This window comes from Phacochoerus africanus, chromosome 2, assembly GCF_016906955.1.
Source record: "Phacochoerus africanus isolate WHEZ1 chromosome 2, ROS_Pafr_v1, whole genome shotgun sequence".
Classification (NCBI taxonomy): Eukaryota; Metazoa; Chordata; class Mammalia; order Artiodactyla; family Suidae; genus Phacochoerus; species Phacochoerus africanus.
Genome location: NC_062545.1, coordinates 277,080,790 through 277,107,148, shown reverse-complemented (window position 1 = coordinate 277,107,148; position 26,359 = coordinate 277,080,790). Strand labels below are relative to the sequence as shown.

The following is a 26,359-nucleotide window of genomic DNA, read 5'->3' as shown; positions in this document are numbered from 1 at the left end:
GGTTTGGACGTGAGAATAATTCCTGTACCCAGTCATGTCGGGAAGAGTCGAAATATTCACTTCCCGTCCCCCGGGGACCAGGCCAGCTCTCGGTAAGTGCTTTCTGGACAGAGCATGTGGAAGGGCTGGCGGATGGATGGAGGGATGTGGAAAGGATGGGGGGAGGGATGGGGAGGGATGGGGGGATGGGGAGAGGGACGGATGGACCCCAGCATCCAGGGAGCGCCTTTGCAGGAGAAGCTTCCCGTACCTCCCTGGGACCCTAGCGATGGAATAAAGGCCTGTTGATAGAAAGGACCGAGACCTCATAGCAGCTGGTGGCATCTTGGGGAGATCTGGGCTGCGGAATGTCTGGTTCTCTGAGAAGGCCCGTGTGGAACGGGCAGAGAGAGCTCTCAGATGTTTGGATGGGCAGAGAGAGCTCTCGAGCCCTTCCACGGCAGGACGCCCCACGTACCACACACGGGGAGGCACACCTGTGCCTGTTCCGAGCAAATTCCCAGGGCCCCCGGGGCAACAGGGACTCCTGCTGATGGGGCGACTTTGGGGGAGCCCCGGTGGCTTTGCGGGGTGCTTGTGGACTCTGGTTCCCCCACCCCACCCCCGCACTGCTGTCTGAGAACCAGCATATCATCGGCCGGAAGCTAAGTCCCCAGCTGGAGGCTGGGGCTCCAACCCTGCTCTGCCCAACACCTCACCTTGGTCCGGTCCTCAAGCTTGGTGACCATCCCCCGCAGATAGATGAGCAAAGCACGTGGCCTGGAGCTGGACAGCTGGACGGCGTTCCCTGCGAAGCAGACGTGGGAAGCCCAGGCAGGCCTCCCAGGCAGCAGCCCTGGTCTGTCACCTGACCTTGTCCCAAAGACCTCCTCTGGGACCGCCGCCCCCCCCCCCACGACCCCTCAGATACCAGACCACCTCCAGGAGCTTGAGGCTGGTGGCGGCATTTTGTCCCCTGTCCTCCTTCAACCCAGAGCTGGGCTGTTTCCCCTGCCTCCACTCCTGGCCTGCTTTGCTGCTCCTGACCACGCCTGGGCCTGTTTCTGCAGCAGGTGTGTGCGTGCGTGTGCGTGCACACCAGCCTTTTAAGGCACCACATTCTGTTGCTGAGTCCACACCACAGCGTTTTCCCGGCCCACCCAAAGCAGCGTGCCAACAGACAGCTTCAGGTTCCAGGTGTGGAAACCCCTTGTAGCAGCGACAGCTGGGGGCGCGAGCAGGAGCCTTTGGTCCCGACTCCTTTGCATCTCGCTGGGGGACGGGGCTGCTCATGGTGTGCTTGGCTTCTGCATTTAACCCTGCAGGACCCTGACAGTTGATGGCAGCTTGGAGGCTTCATGGAGGCCGCGTGACCCATGAAACGCCTGCAGGCCAGCCACCCTGCGCTCAAGCAATGGGAGCGGCTGTTAGCAGGACTGCTCTTAGAAAATGTGCTAAGTAATGCATGGAGTGTGGTGTTTCAGAGCCACGTAATGATGGTAAAATACGCTGTAAATCAATAGAGGAGGTGGCCTGTGTTTTAACCCTTTGAATCAGTTTCACTCGTTTCTGCGACTTCTACGAGAGAAAATAATAGATTTAAAAAACATAGTTGCAGTGCTTTGCTGAGCTGTGGGTTTATTCATTTGGTGTTTCATCCAACGAGTATTTTTTTTTTCTTCTTCTTTTCTAGGGCCGCACCCGCGGCACATGGAGGTTCCCAGGCTAGGGGTCTAATCGGAGCTGTAGCCACCGGCCTCCGCCAGAGCCACAGCAACGCCAGATCTGAGCTGTGTCTGCGACCTACACCCCAGCTCATGGCAACGCCGGATCCTTAACCCACTGAGCGAGCCCAGGGATCAAACCCGCAACCTCATGGTTCCTCGTCGGATTCGTTAACCACTGAGCTACGATGGAAATTCCCCCAGCAACTATGTTTTGACTGCCGGCCACAGGCTGAGCCCAATTGGCAGTGCTGGGAGTGGACTGGGGACAGGACAGAGATGTCCCCGCTGCCACAGAGCTGACAGTCTAGAGGGCTGAGACTGAGCAAACCAAGCCACCGATGTGGTGGCCCAAAGTGCAGAGGAGAGAGAGTCACCTGGGGAGAAGGTTGGAAGAGGGAGGGAGGGGTGAGCCATCCTGCCATCCTCTAGGCAAGAGTTCCAGGCAGAGGGGTGGCAGATGCAAAGGCCCTGAGGTAGGGGCGCGGCTGGGGAGCTGCAGGAAGTGAGGTCATCCAGGGAAGGGCACACCATGTGGGACCTGCATGGGAAGAGAGATGATTTTTCTCTCTGGTGAGGGGGAGCCACGGAAGACCCCTCTTCTCTGAGCAGGCGAGTGACAGGGCCTCACCAAGGTTTGACCGGGTCCTCGCTGGGTGCTGAGGACCTACTGAAGGGGGAAAGGGTGGTGCAGATGTGCAGGTGGAAAGGGAGGCCCCAGGAAGAGGGGGCCCGGGACCCTCCTCCTACACTGTGGGTTTCATCTGCACCCCTGGGCTGGGGGCCCCGGCTTCCCGCCGCTCCTGGGGACCATCTCTGTTTAGCACGGGCCTGTCTTGCTAGGGAATGGCGGAGCTGAGGCGCAGCCTCCAGAGGGTGCTGTTCACTTATAGCCTGGGGTAGTCGGGGTGCCATCTCCATAGACTGCAGTGGGAATTGCGCCCCCCAGAGGTGTGCCAAGGCAGTCCTGGCAAACAGCTCTGAGTCCAAGACGAGGTGGATGGTGGTAGGATTTTCTAGAAGGGTGTTCCCTCTTCTTGATGTGTATTTTGAGTTGAAACAGTCCAGACCTGCTCATGACACCCACACCACGTGTTGGGAAGAGGGCTGCTACCAAGCTTCAATGATGAGTTCATTCGCTCACATCCAGCCCTCCTGCAGCGCCTCCCCCAAACCCTGTGAGGTCCACACAGTGGGTCACTGTCCCACTGTACGCATTAGGACACTGGGAAGGTGTTGTCATGGGCTCAGTGAGCCCGCCTGAGTGAGGCCTGAGTCCCTGGACTTGGCTGTTCTCGAGGCTAACCCTGCTTCTCCGTGCCCCTGGGCAGCTCAGCGCCTTGGCCAGGTGGCAGCAGTGCCTACAGCCCCCACCAGGGGGCGGCAGATGATCATCAGTGTTACTGGCTGGCCAGCCCTGGGCTGGTTCTCTCGGCTGGTTCCCTGCACAGGACATGAATGGGGTGCCCCATTCTGCCCTAAGTACTGTGCGAAGCTCTGGGGTTCCAATCCTGCTCATTCCCCACACGCGATTCTGAAGGAGCGGTGCTCCCCGTGTCACAGAGGGAGGGGGCCCTGCCAGGGAACATGTTCCTGCAGAGCAGGGGCCGGAGGTGCTGGGGTTCAGGCTGTCCCCCCACTTTGCGATTTCTCAGGGCGATTCTGCCTCAGGCTTTTCCCTTTTGTCTCTGGCAGGCTCAACCCCACCGTCCGGACCAGGCTGCTTTCTATCCCTGCTCCCGAGGCGGCCGCACCCGTTTCCTGGGAGGAAGGATGCATGGACAGGAACTTAGAGCTCACGGGTCACTTGGCCTGATTTTACTCCTGCCAGGGTCTTGGGTGTGCCCCGGGAGGCCAGCTCCTCCCCCACTTCTCCCCCTGGCCCAGAACCTGGCCTGGGTCCCCATCCTTCCTCCCGGGCTTGGGAAGGGTCAAGTTGGACTCCCTGCAGAGGCCAACACCTGGAGCAGAAGAACCCTCGCTGGGCACTGAGGTTGGGGTGTCATCCTGCTCGGGCTCCTGCACCAGGAATGCCGATGGAGGAGGGGAACTGGGCCATGGGGGCAGCTGTCCAGCGCTGCCCCAAGATTTCCGGCAAGTGTGTGGGGTGCCCAGAGTTTGGTCCCCTCCACCCCACCCCATGACTGAGCCAGTTTTAGAGAAGAGATCAGACTGACCCGGGGTCACCCTGCATGTTGGCGCTGAGAACCCAGGGCTCCTGACAGCTGAGCCAGGATGGGTATTATTTCAGGGCCGGTTTGGCTCTTTATGTCCTAGAGGCCCTCCCACTGTCAGGCCAGGCCAGCTGCAGCAATCTCTGCCCACCCCTCCCAGAGGGCGTGGCCCAGGAAGGAGTTCAAGGCAGGGTCAGTGGACCCTGCAGACAGCGTGGAGGCCCGCAGACACCCAGGGCCGGATCTGGCCACATCTCTTCCCCTGTTTCCCAGTTACTTAGGTCACATATTCCATCCCAGACGCCAGGATCTGCCCTCCGGGCAGCTGTGAGTGGCGGGCCTCCGCGTTACAAAACAGGGGAATCCCGGCCTTTGTGTGGAGTCGTCGGGGGGTGGAGGGGGGGTGGCTTTCTGCCGGTCCCCGTCCCGGACACAGGATGGGAGGGGGCCCCGGGAGAGTCTCCGGGCCGTGTGCCTCCCGCTTCGAGTTATCCCGCGGGGGCCGCTTGGTGGACAGAGGGCGCGCGGGACGCCTCGGCCCCGTCGGTGCCCCGTCCAGGGTCTGTCCTGCGGTGCAGAGGCGCCCAGCGCGACGAGGACCGCCTCCTGATCTCCTCCTGGAACGCAGGAGGGACGCAGAGACCACGACCTGGCCGTCACCCTACGGGCGAGCTTGCGCGCCACGGGCGCACAGCTTCCCCAAAGTCCCGGAGCCCCTCGGACACAGTCTGCAGACCCCGGGGCCGGGCGGCGCAGCGGCCCCCCGCCCTCGGCGGCAACTTGCGCGAGCTGCGCCGGGGCAGGAAGTGGCGGGGGGCGGGGGCGGCGCCAGGCGCGCGCGCCGGCCCCGCCCCCCAGCCCGCCCCCACCCCGCCCGTGGCCGCGCCCCCGCGCCCCCCGCGCCCCGGAGCCGCCGAGCCGCGGAGTCCGAGCGCCAGGCGCTGAGCGCTGAGCCCGAAGGCGGGGCGAACAAAGCGGCGGCGGCGAGGGCGGCCCAGGCCCCGGACGCGTGGAGCGAGCGACCCGCCGGGCCTTTGTCTCGGGCGGGGCAGAAGCTGCGGCGGCCGCGGGGCGCTCCGAGCGCAGAATGCGGCGCTCGGCGGGGCGGATTGCGGGGCGCTGCGGCGGCGGGCTGCGCGGAGCCCCGGCCGGGGCCCGGGGGGACTTGCGGCTGTGAGAGGGGGTCCGGTGCGCTGCCCGGCGCCCGCCCCGGGACCACACGTGGGCGGGAGCGGCGGCCCGCGAGGAACCGGAGGAGGAGGAGGAGGAGGAAGAGGAGGGGACCCGCGGCGGCGCAGCGGGGACCCGGGGCCGCCCGCGCGAAGCCCCGCCCCGGCCGCCGAGCCCCGCGCGGGCGGGCGGGATGCCCCGCGGCCACCGCACTTTGGCCGGAGCGCTGCTCTGAACGCGCCGGCCCAGCGAGCGGCGGGCGGGCGGGCGCCGCGGGCGCCATGGAGCAGTGGCGGCAGTGCGGCCGCTGGCTCATCGACTGTAAGGTCCTGCCGCCCAACCACCGGGTCGTGTGGCCCTCGGCGGTGGTCTTCGACCTGGCACAGGCGCTGCGCGACGGCGTCCTCCTGTGCCAGCTGCTTCACAACCTCTCCCCCGGCTCCATCGATCTCAAGGATATCAACTTCCGGCCGCAGATGTCCCAGGTGAGGGTCCGGGCGCTCCGGGAGGGGCCCTGGTGGGCGCGCCTCCGGCCCGGTCCCAGGAGCCTGGCCGGAGGGGGGGGACTCGGGGACCTGGACAGGCAGCCGGACGCCGAGCGGAGAGGGGGCGACCCCGGGGCCTCGGCGCCAGCCCTTCCGAGGGGCGATCCCCGGAGGCACGAAGTTGACCAAAGTCCCCTAAGCCTGGGGCGCGCATCCGCCGCCTGCGGGCACTGCCTGGGAGCGCCGGTGGCTGGGCCTGCGCCTCCCCGGGGTGAGGGGAACTCGAACCCCGGCGGGGCGCTCGCTCCTGCCGCCCCCTCTCCCGGGCGCCAGGACCCAGAGAGTGCCCCTCCGACAGCTGGGAGCCTGCCGCGCCAGGGGCCTCGTCGGGCGTGGCGTCCCCCGGCTTCGCGCCTGGTGGCTGGGCGCCCGGGAGGATGAACCCGCTGGCAGCTGGGCTTGGGCCACCGCGGGGAGCCTGCAGCCCTCGGGAACAAGGGAGTCGGTGGGCCCCGCCTCCTCCTGAACCCCCGGAGCGCAGGCAGTACCGGGGTGGTGCACCTGGGTGGGAACGAGCCCCTGGTGGCTTCCTGAGTACTCCGTAGTGTGGCCTTTGTCGCCGCCCAGGCACATGTGCCGGCGGGCAGGCAGGAAAATGTCTGCTTGGCCGGCGGGAGCTGCCTTTCTCGGCCCCTTAAAGGGAACTTGGCTGCTGCTTAAGCAGAGCAGAGGCTCCTGTCCTGCCCTCCTGGGGGGCACAACCCCCACCCCAGCACATTTAAGGGGCCCTGGGTGCCCAATGGGGCCAAGGGGCCCCTCCCAGGTCTGGCCAGCCCTGGCGAGGAGCAGCCTTCCTGCTAGCCCCATAGCCCCTTCTTCTGTGACCCACAGCAAGTCCGAGTGGACAACGGCCATTCACAAATGTGACATTGGAAAATGGGCTGGGGAAGGAGGGCTGGAGTGAGTCAGAGCTTTTCCAGGCTGGGCTGCATGGCCTCTGCCCTTTGGCTGTGACCGCGTTTCCAAGGAGATGGGGACACCCTTCCCCTCCAGGGAGGATGGGGGGTGGCCACTGACAAAGAAGAGTCCTGGGGGGGCAGGGGGCCACCCTCCCAGTCAGTGGTGACAGCCCAGCGAAGGCGCTCTGGTTGTGCCAGCCTGCCGTCTGATCCTCGGGTCCCCAGAGGCACTCTCAGTGCTAAGTAGTCCTCAGTCCTGAGGCCAAGTGGCTTGGCTGCAGGGTACTGTCACAGATCCAGTTCTTTCCTCTGCCCTCACCGCCCCCCCACCGCCCCCCCCCCCCCGCTCGGGGAGAGGGGGTTGGGGGCTGGGATGTACTTACCCCATTTTATGGCGGGGAAACTGGGGGCAGGAGGAGAGGAGGAGCCCTTGCTGGGAGTGTCTGCTTCCTCTGGCTGTGAGCAGCAGGGGCTGCCCAGGCTTGCTGACTCTTGACTGATTGACAGAGAGGCTGGGGCCCAGGGCTCGGCCCAGGGTGGGTGGGTCCGCTGGTCCTGGAGCTGCCCCTCCCAGGCAGGATGGTGGAGGAGGGGGTGCTGGCTGTGGCAGGTGGCTTGGCTCAGCCCCAGAACTGGAAGTGGCTCCCGTTCCTGGGGTCGCTGGAGCCATCCTTGGGCCAGCTATGCTGACACCCACGCAGTCCCCTTGAGCCCCCTCGCCCCAGCCTGGAGGAAGGGGTGTTAAGGGGGGGCTGGGCCGTAGGGAGAATCTGTTGGGCGAGTGTCTGTGTCTCCTTGGCCACATGCTCTTGTTGAAATCCGGCCCTGTCACTTCCCGGTAGTGACCACTTCGGGGGCCTGAGTTTCCCCATCTGTGTAGGGGGGCAGTGCCCCGTAGCCAGCTCAGGGCCTGCTGTGAGGATCCCAGGATGGGAGGCAGAGAACATCCTTCGTGCCACGCTGAGGGAAGCTTAGCGATTCTAGGATGGCCCTCTGGACGCTGGCAGGTGGCAGGACACCTGTGGCTCAGGGCTGGTCTCCCTGACCTCAGCTCGCCTGTCGTCTCCTGGGGGCGGGGGTGGGCCTGGTCACATGGATGTCTGCATGTCTGTTGCTGGCACAGGGGTGGCCGCGGGTGCTCCGTAAACCCGGGTCCGGCGGCCGGCCGGATGGCCCCATCTGTGTGTTCAGAATTCAGGAAGCAATGCTCTTCCCCACGCAGGGCTGCGCAGGGTCTGGGAGAGGGACTTGGCGGTCTGTCTGTGTGGCTGCTCTTCGCTCTCTGGGGACTTGTTCCCTGGATGCACGCAGTCCCCTTGGTCCACGGTGGTGGCAGCATAGGAAGAATCACAGCTACTCTTTCCTAGCTGGGCTGGGCCGATCCTGGGCTGGGCGTGATCCTGGCAGGGGCAGTGCCACCTCTTTTTCTTAAGCGAGACAGCGACAGCTCAGAGACGTCCAGGGGCCTGCCCCAAGTCACACAGGTAGTGAGCGGTGAAACTAAACCACGGACTGAGGGGAGTTCCTTCCTGTCGAGGCTCAGTGGTAACGCACCTGATCGTATCTACGGGGACATGGGTTCGATCCCCGGCCTCGCTCAGTGGGTTAAGGATCCGGTGTTGCCGTGACCTGTGATATAGGCAGGCAGCTGCAGCTCCGATTCACCCCCTAACCTGGGAACTTCCATATGCTGCTGGTGCGGCCCTAAAAAGACAAAACAAAAACCAAAAACCCCATAAACTCCCCCCACGAATCGAGGTCTCCCCTTCAGTCCTTCCAGGACTGTTTAGGCAACGTCGGATTTCAGAAGCCTTCTCTCTGCTGGCTGCTGACTTTCTGATGGATGTGCTCCTGGCCTGCTTCTCAGGTTGTTTGTCGTGCGTGTCTGTTTCCATGGGATGGTCGGGGGCAGCGCGTGCCTGTGTCCCCTGGGGACCTGGATCCTTTGCTGGCAAGTGGCAGGGCTTTCCATCCCCTGCTCTCACGGCCTGTCCTCAGACCCATTCAGCAGAAAGGCCTTGCTGATGCCGCCTCGTTCCAGAATGCCGCGCTGGCTCCTCCTGGGGACGTCTTGTTTTCAGAGGACGTCCCTTCCAGGTGGAAGGAGCATAATGGCCGTGTGTGCACTTATGGAGTGTCTGCTGCGTGCAGAGCCGGGTGCGAGGAGGTGTTCACGGCCAGATCCAAGCGGCCCCTTTGTCCTGGCCTTCCGGAGCTGGCAGCGTGTGCTCTATTTATCTATTTTATCCCACGTGCCCGGAAGCCACCTTGGGTTTAATTAAACTAATTAGATGTGGCCGCAATCTGCTGATTCTAGGCAGGGATGGCGGGCGCGTGCAGCAGCTTCGGTTGTGCGGTCATGAGGATGCTGACGCCAGCAGCCCTCGCCACCCGTCTGCATGCGGTGTGGACCTTTAGGGTCTCACCCGCCCGGCAGGCTGTCCACACCATCCTGGCAGGCCTCCTCCCCATAGAGAGGCCCCCACCCATGTCCTCCGTCCCCGAGCCTTTCCCAGCAGCGTCCATGGGGGGCTGCGCCCTTGCTGGGAGACCACCTCTCCTTTGACCTAGTTCCTCTTTGGAGGAGCTGGGCCAGTGGCCGCCTCCTCTAGGAAGCCTCCTCTGATTTCACTTTCCTCCCAATTCTGCAAGGCTGCAAGCCTGGCCCTTGGGTCCCCGTGCTGGGTTCATGCCTCGAACCCTGCACTTGCCACGCTCGGCTTTAGTAAACAAGCATCACTCGGAAGCCACCCTCTGGCTGCGCCACTCTCCAAAACCCAGGAGCTGGCTGCATGTCGAGTGTGGCTGCCTCCCGCCTCCGGACCAAAGGGAGCCCTCCCAAGGCCGCGGCTCTGGGTCCCACGGAGCTGGGCCACCTCGCACCCCTTTGTCCCCCGATCCTTCCTTTGAGGAGTAATTGTGCTGCCAGCAGGGGCCCAGTCCCTGTCCTCTGGGTGAGATGCTTCTGGGTGACAGGACACACGGCGAGTCGGTGAGGTGCCTGTGGGTGAAGAGGTGGCCTTCGAGCGTCTGGAGAGTTCTTGAGGGCAGGCAGGAGGGCCTTGGTGCTCGAGGCCGAGGGAAGCTGGGGTCCAGGCAGACAGGGCTGAGTCCAGCGGGAACAAGGTAACCTTTTTTTTCCTCCTTTTAAAGTCAGATTTCATTTTTAAATTTCATTTTGTTTTAATTAAACTTATTTTATTTTATTTTTAGCATTATTTTTAATTTTTTAATTTTTTAAATATATTTATTTATTTATTTATTTATTTTATCTTTTTGCCATTTCTTGGGCCGCTCCTGCGGCATACGGAGGTTCCCAGCCCAGGGGTTGAATCGGAGCTGTAGCCACCGGCCTACGCCAGAGCCACAGCAACGGGGGATCCGAGCCGCGTCTGCAACCTACACCACAGCTCACGGCAATGCCGGGTCGTTAACCCACTGAGCAAGGGCAGGGAGCGAACCCGCAACCTCATGGTTCTTAGTCGGATTCGTTAACCACTGCGCCATGACGGGAACTCCTTTTTTTTTTTGCCTTTTCTAGGGCCACTCTCGGAGAGCGGCATATGGAGGTTCCCAGGCTAGGGGTCGAATCGGAGCCACTGGCCCACGCCAGAGCCACAGCAATGTGGGATCCGAGCCGCGTCTGCGACCTACACCACAGCTCATGGCAATGCCAGATCCTCAACCCACTGAGCGAGGCCAGGGATCGAACCGTCAACCTCATGGTTCCTAGTCGGATTCGTTAGCCACTGAGCCACTACGGGAACTATTTTTAGCATTATTATTATTTTTTTTCTTTTTAGGGCCGTACCTGCGGCATATGGAGGTTCCCGGGCTAGGGGTCCAATCAGAGCTGTAGCCACCGGCCTACAGCACAGCCACAGCAACACCAAATCCAAGCCACATCTGCGACCTCCACCACAGCTCATGGCAACCCTGGATCTTTGACCCACTGAGCAGGCCAGGGATCGAACCCCCAACCTCATGGTTCCTAGTCAGATTCATTTCCGCTGCAGCACGACGGGACCTCCAAATTTATTTTATCTTAATTAAAAACCTTTTTTTTGGGCCACGCCCATGGCATGCAGAATCCCCGGGCCGGGGGTTGCACCCGAACCACAGTAGTGACTCTGTGGCTGCTGCAGTGCCCGTGGGACGGTAGCCCACTGAGCCACCAGGAACTCCTTTGCTGTTGAATTTTGAACGTATCTCGACACACTTGAGAGTAAGTCGGTGGCACGATGTCCTCACCCCTGCGTGTTTTCCACGGGCGAGGGTCCCCTCTGCAACCACCGCACCCCCGCTGAGCCCGAAAAGCGGCCGTGGCCTCCACTTGAGCTTTGCCGCGTGTCTCCGTGGATGCTGCGTTTGTCAGCCTGGGCGCTCAGCCTCGCCCTGATCTTCCCGACGGGACACTTGAGGGTGCCAGGCCCCTTTAGTGGCAGAGCGTCCCTCCCTGTGGGTTCGTCCGCCGTCTCCTGGGCTTGGGTTCAGGGTTGGCCCTCAGGGGCGCAGGGGTCATGGTGCCGCCTCCTCCTGGCATCCCGACCAGCAGGTGCCATGTGGTTTCGGAGTGCCCCTTGGCTGGGGCAGGGCTTGCTGGGAATATTCCGGAGGAGGCGCTCGGAGGCCACGGCAGCCTGGCCCTCGCCCCCCTCTTTCTTCCCTCCTTCTCTCCTTTCTCTTTCAGGCGCTTTGCACGGTGGTTTTTCTCTTTGAGTCCACGCCTTAGCGTCTCCTTCCATTGCTGTGTATTTGGGCGCTCAGGGTGGACCCGTGGGACGCTGCCTTCCGCGTGTCTTTTGACCTGTTCCCGTCCTTTTCTGAGCACTGTCTCCTTCCTGGTACGGGACGTCTAGGCTCCTCTTGTATTTTATTTTGTCCCGGCTCAGGAATCAGCTGTTTGTTTACAGAGCCGAGGCCCCGCAGTGCAGATGGGTCCACGCGTGAGCCTAGGCAGCCCGTGTGTGCGTGTGTGCGTGGGCACACGTGGGGCGACGCACGTTCACGTTTGGATTTGTTTTTCCGTCTGGATCAGTACTGCCGAGGAGAAATCTGTGAGCCGCATCTGTCTCTGACAGTTTTTGGTCCAATTGCAAAATTAAAAAGAAGCATGTGCCATTAAGTCTAATCATCCATTTCGTGGCACCCGGGCCCAAGGGGCTGGAAATCAGGACTGTGGGGGGCGAAGAAAGTGTGTCCTCTTCCTGCGTCAAGCGCGGATGCAGGCGGAGAGCAGGGACACAGCGCACCTGTGGGGTTAAAATTTCATGTGAGCAGGGCAGGTGGGACAGGTGCCTGGAAAGGCTCCTTGGAGGAGTGAGGACGATGGGGAGGTTACACCCACCCATTAGTGGAGCGCTGGCATTTCGGGGTGGCAGGGTTGTGGCCCCCGTGTGTGCAGCGGGGGAGGGGAGCAGAGGGGACTTGAGAGCAGGGGCCGATGGCCCGTGGGTCTCGTCTTTCGCGCCTACCTGACCACTGGAGGGGCACTTGCGGGGTTTGTGGGGTGGGGTCTGCAGTCAGCGGGAAAGCGGGTGGGTGTCACCTGCCCAGCTCACCGGTGGGCACAGGCGTGCGTGGGCAGAGTGGCAGCTGCTTGTACCCTGTGTGCGCTGATCGCAGAGACCCGGCTTGGGCCTGGGCCCCAGGGAGGACCCGGAGAACGATGCTGCGTGTTGGGGGGAGGCCACGGGGGAGGGCTGTGCCCCGTCTGTCTGCGCTCTGGGTCCTGGAAACGGGGCGTCTCAGTGCTGGGAAGCGGGGCTCGACCTGGACCCGGGGCCTGACAAAGTGGGTCACCGCAGGGTCACGCCACCCGCTGCCTCGTTTGAGCCCTTTCCCGCCATGAGATCTAGGTGACCCAGGGTGTCCCCTCCCTGGTGGCGCCATGCCCTCCGGCCCCTGCCTCCTGTCCCCGCGTCCAAGCCATGCCTGTGGCTGTGGCTCTTAGGACAAGGCCATGCTGCCTGGAAGACGCCCCCTGGCCGAGACCCTCCCTCCCCGCCACCCCTCACTGTGGCTCCTTCTCCCCCGGCGCCCAGCCGGCTGCCAGCACCCCTCCCAGAGCAGGGCCTGGCGGATGTTGTCCGTAGAGGACCAGGCAGTAAATGTCTTAGACCCCGGGGGCCGGACGGCCTCTGTCGCACAAAGGCCACTGTGCAGTCTGTAAACAGGCAGGTGGCTGCGTCCCCGTAGATGTATTTGTGAAGATTGAAATTGGAATTTCGTGGACTTTTCACATGTCACAAAATACTCGTCACCCCCACCCCCAACCCACTTAAAAATGCAGAAAGCTTTCTGAGCCTGTGGGCGGCTGCACAAAGCCAGGCGTCGAGGTGGCCGCCTCTGCCTGCTCAGAGCCCTTCCCGGGGCCTGCGAAGGCGTCCTGGTCCCCAGGGCTCCCCCGCCCCCCGTTCCTGTCACACTTGGCAATAAAAAAATGATGTCTCCGTTTGTCCCCAGAGCCCTTGGCACCGGCTCCTCGAACAGGAAGTGGTCCGTGGAACCAGGCTTCCTTGCCGCGGACCTTGTGCCAGAAAACGTGCCGGGGCCGCGGGCCTGAGCTCGTCTTGTCCCCGAGCACGTGGGGCTCTGCGCTTAGCCCCACTCTTCCGACCAGGATGCTGAGCCGTCGGTGGGGCCTCAGTCACCCAGCGAGCGGGCTGGGCTGCCTGAAGTGGCAGCAGGGGGGGCCCCTCTCAGCCACGTGGCTGCCTGGGAGCCCTGGTGATGACGCGCGCCTGGCCTGGCTGAGCCCTGGTCCCCCACCCCCCGCAACTCCGTCTGAAGAGGGGACAAGCACGGCCACTCGCAGGCTCTGGGGAGGATTTGGAGGGAAAGTGTGGGCCTGCCTCCCACCAGGCCCTGTAAGTCCCAGAACACCGTGCCCCCACCCCAGGTCCGGGTGGCTGGCTGCTCCCGCCGGCTGAAGGCTGGCCCTGGCTCGCCACCTGCCTCCTGGGGTGGCCGCCTTCCCCATCCACCTGGCCTCACCTGGCCCCTGGCGGGCCGCTGCAGCAGAGCCCTGTGGCAGTGGGGACGCGGGCTGCCGGGGATCCAGCTTCTGCCCTGCCCCCTTCCCCAGCCCCCAAGCCGCTCCTTTTCATGATGTGTCCTCTGCCCCCAGGCCCTGTGTAGTGGGGGTGGGGAGGGGGGAGAACGGAAGATCCTTGGCGAGGGGCAGAGGGCCCAGGGTGGCTGGACAGCAGCCCCCCCCCTTCCGCTGTGGGTGGCTGGGGACACCTAGTGAGGTGGTCTCGCACCCGCTTCTTTCCGAGGAGCTCCCTGGCAGGGAGGGGCAGGACTTGCTGTCACTTCCTTTGGGGCCGAGCTGGTTCTCAGCAGGTGCAGGCATTGGAGTCCCTGCGGGCAGGGAGACTACGGAGGGCTTCATGGAGGAGGTGGCGCTGGAGCTGGCGTTGTAAACTGGATGCCTTTCGGGAACCAAAGGCTGGAGGTGGGTGGTTGCTGCAGGGCTGGGGCTCTGTGGGGACAGAGGCTGGGGTGGGGAGTCCCTCTCTGCCTTCCAATCCTGGGAAACTTTGTTCCCTGACTGTCCAGCCATAGCACCCTCCCTGGGCTTCTGGAGGCCCTGTGAGGCACTGGGTTGGGTGGCTGTGCCCTGATTAACAGGGAGGCATCAGACTGGGCTGAGGTCGCACGGCTGCTGGGGGCCGAGGCCTCTCGCCAGTGCTCCCAGGTCTTGGCCCCTGGGATGCCCTTCACTTCGCTCCCCCATCAACCAGCAAAACAGCCCTTGGCACGGCCCTCCCGGGCGAGGAGGCTGGGGGCTGCGCCGAGCCTGAGTCCCGCGGTGGCCCAGGCTGGCCCTCTGCCGTTGGGCTCAGTGCTTCCGGCCTGTCCCCTCACCTGCTCCCAGCGGCCGGAGAGCGTCACTCTGCTGTTCACCGTGTGAACATCTGCCCGCAGGCACGGGCAGAAGAGGCGGAGACCCCCGTCCTGTATCGCTGGCCTTCTGGGGGGAGGCAGAGTAAGGGGTTCAAGAAGCAATAAAGAGGAAGAGGAAGATGCAGGGAGAGACAGCCGGCGGGAGGCTGGGGGCTCCCCGAGGAGGTGCTGGGCCCTGCAGCACGCTTCCTGCACCTGCTCTGCTCGGGTGCTGGACGGGGGCATGCGCTTGTGAGGGCAATCCAGGCTCGTCGTGGGGGGCGCAGCCCAAGGCCAGGCCTCTGGGGGTTCTTTGTGGGCCACGCCCTGCCACTGGGCCAGGCCCGCTCCACGCTGTCCTCGCTGCAGGCTGCTCCAGCGCCCACCTCTCCCCCTGCCCTGTCCACCTCCTCTGTCCGGTTCCTGACGTCTGGTGGAGCCAGCTAGGAGCAGTGTCCCAGGGACCTGGCCTTGGGTGCTGCTGGCTCGTCTCCGGGGTGGACCCTCTCAGACCTGGGTTCGAGTCCTGCTCACCACTTCTTGGCTGTGTGATGTGCCCACTTCCCCAGGCCCCTGTGTCCTCTCCTGTGAAGGGGTTTCTGACAGCCACCTCGGGGGGTTTGGCCGAGGACAGAGGGGACGGGGGACCCAAAGCTCTCAGCCCAGCGCCTGGAGGTGATGCCCAGTGGACGGTGCCCCTCCCACTGGGGAGTCCTTCCTCCACGCCCACTCTGGGTGGTCCAGCCCTTTGAAGCCTGGGCTCTGCTTCTCCCTGTAGGTGCCCCTGTTTTGGCAGTGCCCCTGACCGTGGCCGAGGAGAGGGCTGGGCTGGGATGCTGCAGGCCCTGCAGACCCGCTTCGCCACCGGGTCAGGAGCTGGCACTGCTCTCGGCCGGCCGGGACGAACCCCCCATCCCTCCCCCGCCCCGGTGCTGACCTCCATCCTCTGAAGCTCCGCGCTTTCCGGGGGCTCTCCAGGCAGCATCCTGTGGCTGCTGAGACTGTTTTGGTTTCTGAGTCCAAAAGATAAACAAGAATAACAAACGTGCCGCCCCAGGGGAGGCAGGGCTGCGCAGTGGGTGCCTGAACTGCTGGCCACGAAGGGGAGGGATGGCCCCCAAGAGAGGCGGCCCGCCTTGGGAAGAGACGCAGTGTTTGCTAGAAACACGTGGTATTTCTGCTTTGTGGGGTTCGTTTGTCAGTCTTTGTAGCGCTTAGATGAGGATTAAAATAATTATTTTTAACACACCTACTCCTTGTCCCTCTGAGCCGAATTAAACCTTAGGCCATAGATGCTTCTGGTGGTTTGTTTTATGTTGTGCTTTTGGGTTCAGAGGCAGCGTGGGCACGTGGTGTCCAGTGAGAACTGGTCCAGGTGGCAGGAGGCAGGGCTGCCGGGTCGCCTGGCCTCCCCGCCCTCTGTGGGCTCAATCGTCTCTGGGCCTTTCCAGGGATGGGGCCCACCCCCCAGTCCTCCAGAGGCCCCTCCAGGCCTGGTGGTCATGTGTGCGAGGTGGGGGGCTCTTGTCTGTCTTCTGCCGTCAGAGAACCGTTTAAGATGCTGCTTGCACGGCCTCCTGACAAGTGCGTCCTCTCTGCTCGGGACTTCTCAGCTGCAGCAGGAGAGGGTCTCGCGAGATGTGGAGGGTGGCAGGGTGGCTGTCCCCAGGACAGAGTCACCTTGCAGGTGGGTGGGCTTGGATTCCGGATGTTCCTCTGCTCCTCGTGCCCCCCTGTGCCGCCCGGGCCCGCCGCAGCCCGGCCTCTCCTGCCTCCATGCCCCGTCCACGCTTCCGTGCCCGCTGATGGCCATGTTAGTGTCTCAGACACAGGAAGCCCCCAGGGGGGGTGTGCACGACCCCAGCCCCCGGCGAGGGGCTGATGCAGCTCTGTTGGTGGCTGAACCACCTGCCCCGGGGCCGGGGGTTGGGGGTCGGGGCGGCTGAGTGTGCCTGGCCTTCCTCCCGTCAGCCTTCCCAGGCCCCCGTCTCAGCCTCCTCCCCTTGGGGTTGGCTCTGGTTGGCCGGAGTGTCCCTGGCGGGTGGCGGGGATCTGCCCCCGGCGTCAGTGTCCCTCCAGAAATGGGGAGGTGCCCCGCGGGACAGAGGTCCTGGGTGCAGCATGGACCCGCCCATCCTCGAGCTGCACGCGGGGGTGTGCCTCCTGGGCCGCGGCCAGGGGACATCGGGAGAGGTTTCGTCTGTCCTGTCTCCAAGCCCCCTTGGGGAGGGAAGGGTCGGGTCCCTCACGCTGCCAACAGCCTCTTCCTGAGGCCGACCCTCCGTTGCCCCCGAGCTGCCCCCACTCTTAATTCACCCCTCCACCCCAGCGCGCCTGGGTCCCCCCAGTACTCAGCTTATCCGCTGGGATGGGAGAGGACCATCCAGCCGTCATCGGGATGAAAGAAGGTGCATTGAGATCCAAGCTGTCTCTATCCGCAGACGACGGGTAACTCACCCGCGCGGGTTCTGAGCGCCTCGTGGATGCCGGGGGTCTCTCTCCGCCTGAAGTGGCGTTATTTTTTTATTTCTTTTCCGTCCCGGGGCACAGAGGCAGCAGGTGGGAGGCAGGGCCGCAGGGTATGACCTGGGCCTGCAGATGGGGTGTGTGGGCTCCCCGCTCCCCTTGGCTTTGCGCCTGCCTCGGCCTCCCCTCTGGGCCCCTGTTTCTGGCTGGAGGACAGCCGTCCCCGTCTCTCGTGGTATCTGGGCCCGGCCGGTGGGGGTAGGGCCCCGGGCTGGAGTCCTGGCTTGGCCGCTGAGCCCCGGGGGCCTTGAGCTTGAGACCGTCACGGAGCCTCGGTTTCAGCTCTAGGATGAGGATGAAAATAGTATCTCCTTCAGGGGTAAAGGGACGAATGATACGTGGCCTCGCAGACAGTGGGGTGGTGTTCGGCCATCAGACGGGAACGAAGCCCTGGCGCACACGACGGGGGTAAACCTTGGAAACGCTGTGCGGAGTGGAAGAAGCCAGACTCCGGAGGACAAGCGTGGAGTGATTCCACTTGCGTGAAACGCCCGGAACAGGCAGCCCCCTGGAGACCGGACGCGGACCCCTGGTGGCCAGCGGATGGCGGGGGGAAACGACTGCTCCCCCGTGCGGGTCTGTTTGGGATGATGAAACATTCTGGAACTGGACGGCGGGGCTGGCGGCACAGTGTCGGGGATGTCCCAAAGGTTATGTGTACGTTACTGCGATGAAAAATAACCCTGGCGGAGTCGGGAGGAGGCGGTCAGGGGACCTGGAGCAGGCGCCTGGCAGGGGTCGGCCGGGGCCACAGGACACCATCCCCCGCGCTGCTCTTCCTTCCTCGAGGACTGTTAAGTCACGTTGGACGGCCGCCTTGGGGTACAAGCAGGTGTGCAAATGGGATACTTAAATATCTAAATGTGTCGGTATCACCGTCCACTGAAGACACTGTCATGGGCCCTTAGACGTGCCGGCCCGCCGTGCCCCGTGGGTCGTCGCGGGCCTGCGCGGCCCTCCCTGGCCATGCTGGGCAGGACAGGGAAGTGTGCCCAGACTTTGGAGGGAGCTCCGTCTTGGGTCCCGTCTGTCGGTTCTCAGCGGTGTGGGGTTGGGCACATGGCTTTCCTGGTCCAAAAGCCAGTGAGCGGGTGGATAGGGGTCGTTCCCACCCCGCTCTTCTGACGGGCAGGCTCTGCCCACTGCCCAGCCTGCTTTGACCCCCTGTGTGAGGGTCTTCAGTGGGCCTCAGGGAGCCGACCCCGAGTTGGGAGGTGAGCCAGGGAGGCCAGGAGGAGGCGGTGGAGGCTGGGTGGGTGCTGAGCCCTTGGGGAGACTGGGGACCCGGGTTTCTATCCCTGCGCCGGGTCTGGGGTGGGGAGGCAGCCTGGGCCCAGAGGGCAGTGCTGGGGCAGGCCCTGGAGCGGCAAGCCGGGGGGATGTCGGTGGGGTGCCTGCAGCTGCCGAAAGGCAGTGGCGCTTTGTCCTGGGGCGGGAGTGGGGGACCTGAGACCTTTAGGCTCTCTGCTTCAGGAAACGGCCCGGGAGCCCTCGACTGAGTCTGTGTTGGCAGGAGAGCCTGTAGGAAGGGCCTGGAGGACTGGGCCCCTCTGTGGTCAGTAACCAGGACTGGTTTCTTTCTTTCTTTCCATCTTTCTTCCTTCCTGCCTGCCTTTCTTGTCGTTTTAGGGCCACACCTGCGGCATATGGAGGTTCCCAGGCTAGGGGTCAAATGGGAGCTGTAGCCACCAGCCTACACCACAGCCACAGCAACGTGGGATCCGAGCCACATCTGCGACCTACAGCACAGCTCACAGAGGCACTGGATCTTTAACCCACCGAGCAAGGCCAGGGGTCGAACCTGCGTCCTCATGGATGCTAGTCGGGTTCATTACTGCTGAGCCACGATGGGAGCTCCACCAGGGCTGGTTTCTGATGATGGTTGTGAAGGACCCAGAGGGCTGTGGCGGAGGAGGGTGGGGAAGGCCTGGGGCTCCAGCGCTTTTCGGGGCTGCTTGTCTAGCGGGGGGCGAGCCAGGCGGGGTGGGGGGCTTCCCCGTCTAGGTGGAGTCTGCGAGTTCTCCTGGAGGAAGTGACCACTTAGCTGAATCTTGACAACTGGTAGCCGTCAGCCAGGTGGGGCGGTAGGGGAAGCGTGTTCTAGAACAGGTCTGCAACCACCCCGCCCCTGTTCCTGGCTTATCCGTCTCAGGCCAGGCCGCCCCCTTGATGGGGCGTCGGGGGCCCTTGACGGATGTCGAATTGTGTTGGATTCTTTGGGGGCATCTTCCTGCTCAGGTGGAAGGAGCCCTGTCAGCTTGTCTTTGCTTTTCCGGGTCTCTTTCCGGTCTGTCGAGTGGGACTGGGGGGTTTTCAGCCCCACTGTCCGTTGCTGATGGCCTCGGGGGCAGTGCGCCTGGAGGCTCTGGACGTAAGTGGGGATGCTCAGGCGGCGCGCCCACCCCCTACCCTGCCGGCGGCGTGGGAGGGAGTCAGGTGTCCCAGGCACTCGAGGCCGCCACTGCCCCATGTGTGACTTTGGCAGGTTTCTTGCTGTTTTGTGGGATAACACTGCTGTCTCCTGCTCAGATGGGTCATGAGGCTGAGAGGGGATGACATTTGGGGTCTGCTGAGCCCCGGGGCAGGGGGCGCTCAGCACCCACACATGGTGGCCTCTGTACCTGTGTATCAGAGGGGGCTTGTCGGAATCCCCACCTGCCTTCCTGCAGGTGGTGGGGAGGACGGGTCCAGGGAGCACCGGAGATCTCTGGCCACTTGCCTCGTGCCTGAGTCTCAGTTGGCTCCCCGATAAAAGGGGGCCATCACTTCTGCTGCGGGTGCCCCCGAGGGGGGATGGGAGGAAGGCTCTGGGGCATCTGAAGTCGTCTGGGTGCCTGGAGGGGATGTGCAGGGTGGTGTGGGGACTCGTTCTTGGGGAGGCTGCGCTGCCCCTGGCCCTGCAAGCCCCGCTTCAGCTGCTTCTTGAGGAGGGCATCTTTTAGGGTGCCCAGTGCAGACACGGGGCGGCCGTCATCTCGGGGTGCAGCACGCGGACGCAGTTCTGCTTTCTGGAGCCTCGTGGGTTTTCTGGAAGCACCTGGGGTGGCTGATGACGAGCGGCAGGGCAGCTGGGGCCCCGGGGACGAGCTGTTGAAGGGTCATGTGTGGGCAGTGCTCCCTGTTTGTCTCCTTGGCCGGGGCTAAGCCGTGGGCCGCGGGGAACACACGGCTGGTCTGGGGTGAATAACTGAGTCAGGAAATCCAGGCAGTAAACAAACCTCACCTTCCATGGCATGTGTGTGTGTGTGTGTGTGTGTTTATTGCGTGTATGCATGTAGTGTGTGTGTGTATCGTGCATATGTGTGTAGTGTATGCTGCACATAGAGTATATGTGAGTGTGTGTGTGTGTGTGTGTGTGTCTTTACGATCCGGCTCATCTCTGCGTGGCTGTGCGCTGCTTCTGGGGGGCAGGGTGCCGCATTGCGGGGACCAGGTGCCTGTGAGCAAACCTGAGTGGGCTTGGCTGTCGGGAGGCCAGGCCGGGTCTGCGGTTGGCATGTGCCGTCTCTGTGCCTGTCTGTGTCCCTGGTACGTCTGGGGAGACACCGTCCACCCACCCCCGGGTTGTTTTGGGCTTGCATCCACTCTCCTGGAAGCGGCTGAGGGCTCTGGGGTTCTGCCCACAGAGCTCTGCCCACCCATTCTGCTGGGGGGGGGGGCCCCTGGCCGCTTCTCGGCTGTGGGTCGGGAAACAGGCGGTGTGGGTGGCCGCTGAACAGTCGGTCTGTTGATGCTAGGGACCTGTGGCCGAGGCTCGGCTGCATCCTGGACCAGCTCTGGACCCCGTCCTGCCCCCTCCGTCCTGTCTGGGCCTCCTGCTGGTGGTGGGAAATGGTCAGCCTGGGCAGGAGGCCGGGGTGTCACGGCCACGTCTCCTTGCCCAGCAGAGTGGCTCTGGTCCTCAGCCTTCCATCCGGTGGCAGCCTGGCCCCTGGGCTGCCCCTTGGGGGCGGTGGCCAGTGGACCCGGCCAGGACAGACTTGTGTGGGGGCACATAGCCCCCTCTGACATTCCTTGGGCCCAGCGCTGTCACCTCTCTCCCTGTGGCTGCTCCTGGGGCCATCTGCTGATGCCAAGAAGGTCATAATTAGTCACCAGCCTGGAGGCGATCGGCCGTGCACCGGGCCCTCGTCAAGGGCAGCCTGGCGGACCAGGAGTCCTCGTCACCCATTTGACAGCCTTGGAAACTGAGGCTCAGAAAGGCCAGGGCTCATCTGCGTCCCCGCAGGGGATGGAGGTGGCCTTCCCGGGGCCTCCCCGCAGGGCGCCAGCGGGCTCCCGAGGCCGCAGTTCCATTGTCTGAACACTCCCGTTGGTAACTCACAGGCTGGCACCCACTCTGTTCTCTTAACTCATGTGTCATAAATTTTTTTTTTTTCTCGGAAAGAAGGAAGATAGAATTTTCACACACCACTCCCTTCTCATGCAAATAAACCTCGGGAGAAACTGGCCTGTCATCTCTCTGGGTGTGTTTGTGGTAATTTAGCTGCTTAAACGAAACATCTGTGAGCCAGCCAGGCTCAGGCAGAGCCGGGCCGAGCGCCTGGGAGGTGGTGTGTTTACTGCAGGGGCAAGGACTCGCCGGCTAGGCCCGCCCGCCCGCTGGTGCATTTGGCACCCGGGCCTCTGTGATGGGTCTCCGCAGCCCACACGTGCCCAGGGGACTTTTAAACCCCGGCTCTCCTGGCCGTGTTTCCTCCTGGGCGCCCGCCCTGCCCTGGCTCAGCCGTCCTGACATGGCCCGTGCCCTGGACAAGTCTCACTTGGCTTATCTGTCAGGTGGGCTACGGTGTGACTGTGTGAGTCTCTGGCCTCGTGGGGGCCTCCGTCCTGTGGCCCCCAGTGGGCACTGGGCGGTGAGTGGCGCCCCATCCCCCTCGTCGGAAACTCTCGCTCCATGTGACATGCAGGTTTAGGACCTGGCAGGCACTGGCTCTGCTGAGTCGCTGCGTGGTGGAAGGGGACCGTGCCGGGGCACAGGTGGCCTCTTGGTGGAGACATCTGGCCCCAGGCTTTTCTGTGCCCATGAGGCAAATGGTGTCACTTGAATTAGAGTTGGGTTCTTTGCCAGGGTGGGGGGGAGTGCCCCTTTTCTCGGGGGTCTTCTTTCCTGACCACCTCTTGCCGCTCCCTCTTCCTTTGAGGTCTGCTGGACCTCTCACCTCCTCCAGGGAGACCTCTCGGATTTCACCAGTTCTTCCTGCACCTGCCGTGGGTCATCTGGGCCTTCTAGTGCTTAGGGAACATTTGAGCCTGGGAGCCACGGGCGAGACTCGGCCGTCTCTTCTGAGGGGTCCAGAGTTGGGGGGAGCGCAGGACAGGGAAGGACCATGGGAGCAGCAGTCACCCCTGGCGGGGGGGGGGGGCGACAGGGACATGAAGCCCCTGCCTCGAAGGAGCGTGTGGTGGTGGGTAGCTGGCTTCACCCTGGGTGCCAAGGAGTCGCGGAAGGTTTTGTTGGGAACGCGACGTGCCTGGATTCGGCTCCGGAAAGTTGCTCTGTGACTGCAGTGCTGGGGGTGGATGGGAGGGCGGGCCTGGAGTCCGGGAGGCTGGGGAGGAGGTGGATGTGGTTACCCATCCCCTGGGTGGAAAACGGATCGGCCTGAACTGGGGGGATGCAGTGTGGGGGGAGCGGGGCAGGGCTGGCCGTCCCCCGTGGCTGATGAAGAGGCTCCCCTGAGGCGGGGCTGGGAGGGGGTCCAGATCCAGCCCTTGGGGCTCGGCTCGGCTTGGGCCCGAGGGCCCGGGGAGGGCTGGGCTGTCCCAGCGGTCGGTCCGAGATCTGCCCTAACCAGAGTCGGGGGACATTTCGGTCCCACCCTGTCATGCTTTCCGTCTGGTTTGGAGTTTCCTGCTTCATTTCCGGTTTTTGTGCAGCTGACGACACCAGTGTCCAGGCTGGACTCGAGGTGGGGGGATCGTCCTGCTGGGCCGGCCTCCGGGTGCCGAGCGCCGCCTCCCCCTGCAGAGCGGTTGGCATGGCACGGGATCCCAGGCCCTCCTTCCCGGGGGACGGGGACTCACTGAGCTGCCGGCTGGGCCTCTCGAAGCACGTGGTTTAGAGAAGGCTACAGACAGGTGCTGCGTCCTCACCCAGAAGTGTGGGCGGGCGCCCTGGACCCTGGCTCCCTGGGGACATGCCGGTCTCTGGCCCATGCAGTCTGTCTCCAGGTACCACGATGGCCTCTGCCAAGACCCGGCAAAACTGGCTCAAAACCCGGAATAGTTGTGTGTTATTTTTTAAGTGGTTTTTGCCTGTGGAAAGAGCATCCGTGACCTACACGCAACTCACGGCAACGCCGGATCCTTAGCCCACTGAGTGAGGCCAGGGATCGAACCCGCGTCCCCATGGATACTAGTCGGCTTTGTAACCCGCTGAGCCACAGTGGGAACTCCCCCACCCTTCTTTTTAGAAAGCCTGTCCTGTTTGCTCCTGCCACGGGCACAGCCACTCTGAAAGCTCCCTACGCAAAGGCCAGGTCTAGCTGGCATCCTTGAGTCCGAGGTGCATCTCTGAGGCCACATCTAAGGAAGACTCCTCCCTTGGCGAGCCTATCCTCGGGAGGCGGAGGCTGTGCTGTCTTGGCCCACCCAGGGCGCCCCAACCCTCCTCGAACACTGGTCCTCGGCTCCAGCCAGTGGTATCCTGGCCGTGCTGGCGAACCTGAGCTGCAGACTCATCCGCAGGCTTGGGTCTCTGATTGATTGATCATTCATTAATACTCGGCGGAGAGTATTTTCACACGGCCTCCGGGTGCCAGGACGTGATGGCGGTCGTTTCAAGGGAAGGGATGGGACCCCTGGGGTTTGTGCAGAGGGGTCCTGCCGTGTGCTTTGGGAGGGCCCTCTGGGTACAGCCTGGCTGGGCTACGTGCCCCCTGCCCTCGCAGCCCGAGAAGGGCCCTTGCCCCAAGACTTGCCTTTAAATAATTCACGGGATTGTTATGGGCGGGAATGACCAGGGCCCCAAATAAGAGTGACTGTCATTCAGGCTGCACATGGTAACACTCGCTCTTGACTAAAAGAGGTGACACTGAGCTCTGGAGAACTAAGAGCTGAACCCCAGGGTGACAGGAAGGAGGCCGGAATGCAGGGAGAACCCGCCCCGGAGTCCAGGCTGCTGGCGAACGGGGAAGCGGGGGGAGATGACTTCGGCGAAAGAAACCCGGATATTGAAACAAACAAAAAACCCCAAACCAAACAACCATCTCTAGAAACCGGTCAAGGCGCTAATTAACACAGCGGCGCTCGTGCCCATGGCATTTCCCGTTTCCTCCACGTTGATAAAGTTGTCGCTGAGACGTGGGTTTCACAGTGTGAAGCCGAGTGGAGACTTGCAGGTGGACGTGGGTCTCCCCCATTCTGCTCTCTCTTCCCTGCCTCCGAGACCCCCTCTCTCTGAGTCCAGGAGCCCTGCTCCCTAGATTTGGGCCTCTTCTCTGAGTCTGGGACCCCTTTCCTCTGAGTCTGGAACCTTCTTTTGCCTGATTCTGGAACCCCCTTTTGCCCGAGTCTGGAACCCCCTTTTCTCTGAGCCCGGAACCCCCGGTTGTCTGAGCCTGGAACCCCCTTTTCTCTGAGTCTTGAACCCCCCCTTTTGTCTGAGTCTGGAACTCCCAGTTGTCTGAATCTGGAACCCCTGGTTGTCTGAGTCTGGGACCCGCTTTTCCCTGGGGTTGAGACCCCTTCTCCCAGGATCTGGGCCTCTTCTCTCCGAGTCCGGCACCCCGTCTCCCTGGGTCTGGGACCCTTTTGTGGACAGAGAGTGTTTAGAAGCTTCAGAGGCCTGGGCGGTGGGATGTCCCATGTGAAGTGTCTGGAGAGAGGAAAGAGCCTCGCCCTCGTCTAGGGCGCCTCCCTTTTCTGTGCCACCGGCCTGAGCGGCCTCCTGGTGAAGAGGAAGCAGAAAGCCCTCAGCTGTCCCTCCCCCTGGCCGATGGGTGCTCGGTGTCCTGGCCGGGGCAGTAACTGGCAGTGCTGGTCAGTGGAGGCAGGTTTGGGGCCAAGCCTCAGGGAGCGATCCCCTGGTTTGGAGGCCCCGTCCCACCTCTCCCAGCTTTTGTGACCCCAGCGGTCCCTCGGCTTGTCTCACTTCAGTCTCTGCTCCATCTTCACATGACGTGTCCTCTCCTGTCTGGTTGCGTGTGGGGCCTGCCCTGATCAGCATGGTTTCATGGAGAGCGTTGCCTTATTCCAAATAAGGTCACGTGCTGAAGTTCTAGGGCGAGCATGCAGACATCTCTTTGGGGTTTCTGGGTGGTGGGGGAGCACAGTTCGACCCACTGCAGCCTGCTTCCTCTTTCTTCTGTCCAGAAGTGTGCTGACGGCTTGGTTCTTGGTGGGGAGGGGGCACAGGGTTCAGGCCTTGCTGAATGGCTGGGCTGGGGGATGGGGTGTGTGTGGGGGGTTGTGGGAGGGGTGCAGGCTGAGGGGTGAGAGGGGCTGGCAGGTGTCCGAGAGTAGGTGGCATTTTGGCTGGGTGGAGACGGGTGGGCAGAGGTCAAGGAGGTCCACGTGGAGCAGTGTGGGGCCGGCAGGGGCCTCTGCGGTCTGCAGCTGCCGAGTTGCATTCAGTTCTCACCCCTCGAACCGCTCTGTTGCCTTCTCACTTCCCTCGGTTGCCCCCGCCCCCTCCTCCCCAAAATAACATTGGGGTGGGGTGGGGTGGGCTGGCAGATGGGTGGGCGCCTTGCTGACCGGCCTGGGAACCTTGGTTTAATGTTTAACTAAGAGTCTCTCCTGTGGAAGGGGAACAAGGGCGTGCAGTTCCTGCTTAGGGCCCCCGTACCTGCACAAAGGTGGGCCCGACTGGCATTTGGAAGATGGATGAATGAACGATGGAGGGATGGAGGGATGATGGATGGGTGATGGATGATGAATGGTGGGTGGATGGATGGATGAATGGAAGGATGGATGATGGATGATGGAGGGATGGATGATGGAGGGATGGAGGGATGAATGGATGATGGATGGATGGAGGGATAGATGGAGAAGAGATGGATGGATAAATGGATGGATGAATGGAAGATGGATGAATGAACGATGGATGATGGAGGGATGGATGGATGAATGGATAGATGGAGGGATGGATGGATGAATGGATGGATGGAGGAATGATGGATGGATAGATGAATGGAGGGATGGATGGACAAATGGATGATGGAGGGATGGGTGATGGAGGGATGGATGGATGGATGAATGGATGATGGATGGATGGATGGAGGGATGATGGATGGACAGATGAATGGAGGGATGGATGGACCAATGGATGATGGAGGGAGGGATGGATGATGGGTGGATGGATGAATGGATGATGGATGATGGAGGGATGGATGAATGGATGATGGATGGATGGATGGAGGGATGATGGATGGACAGATGAATGGAGGGATGGATGGACCAATGGATGATGGATAAATGGATGGATGATGGATGGATGGATGAATGGA

General features: G+C 62.7%; 1 protein-coding gene across 5 annotated transcripts in view; it reads left to right on the top strand.

Annotated features, from left to right (window-relative positions):
* The first annotated feature begins 4,802 nt into the window (after positions 1-4,802).
* Positions 4,803-26,359, top strand: part of VAV2 (vav guanine nucleotide exchange factor 2) — a 176,731-nt gene continuing 155,174 nt past the window's right edge. For 2 of the 5 annotated variants that reach the window (XM_047768856.1, XM_047768853.1), the window contains exon 1: positions 4,804-5,532. In XM_047768856.1, the coding sequence (XP_047624812.1) occupies positions 5,329-5,532 (204 nt within the window). In that variant the 5' untranslated portion in view covers positions 4,804-5,328. Of the gene's footprint in view, positions 5,533-13,908; positions 13,951-26,359 lie in introns of those variants that run through there. The other 3 variants (XM_047768858.1, XM_047768854.1, XM_047768857.1) reach the window with 3 other exon arrangements.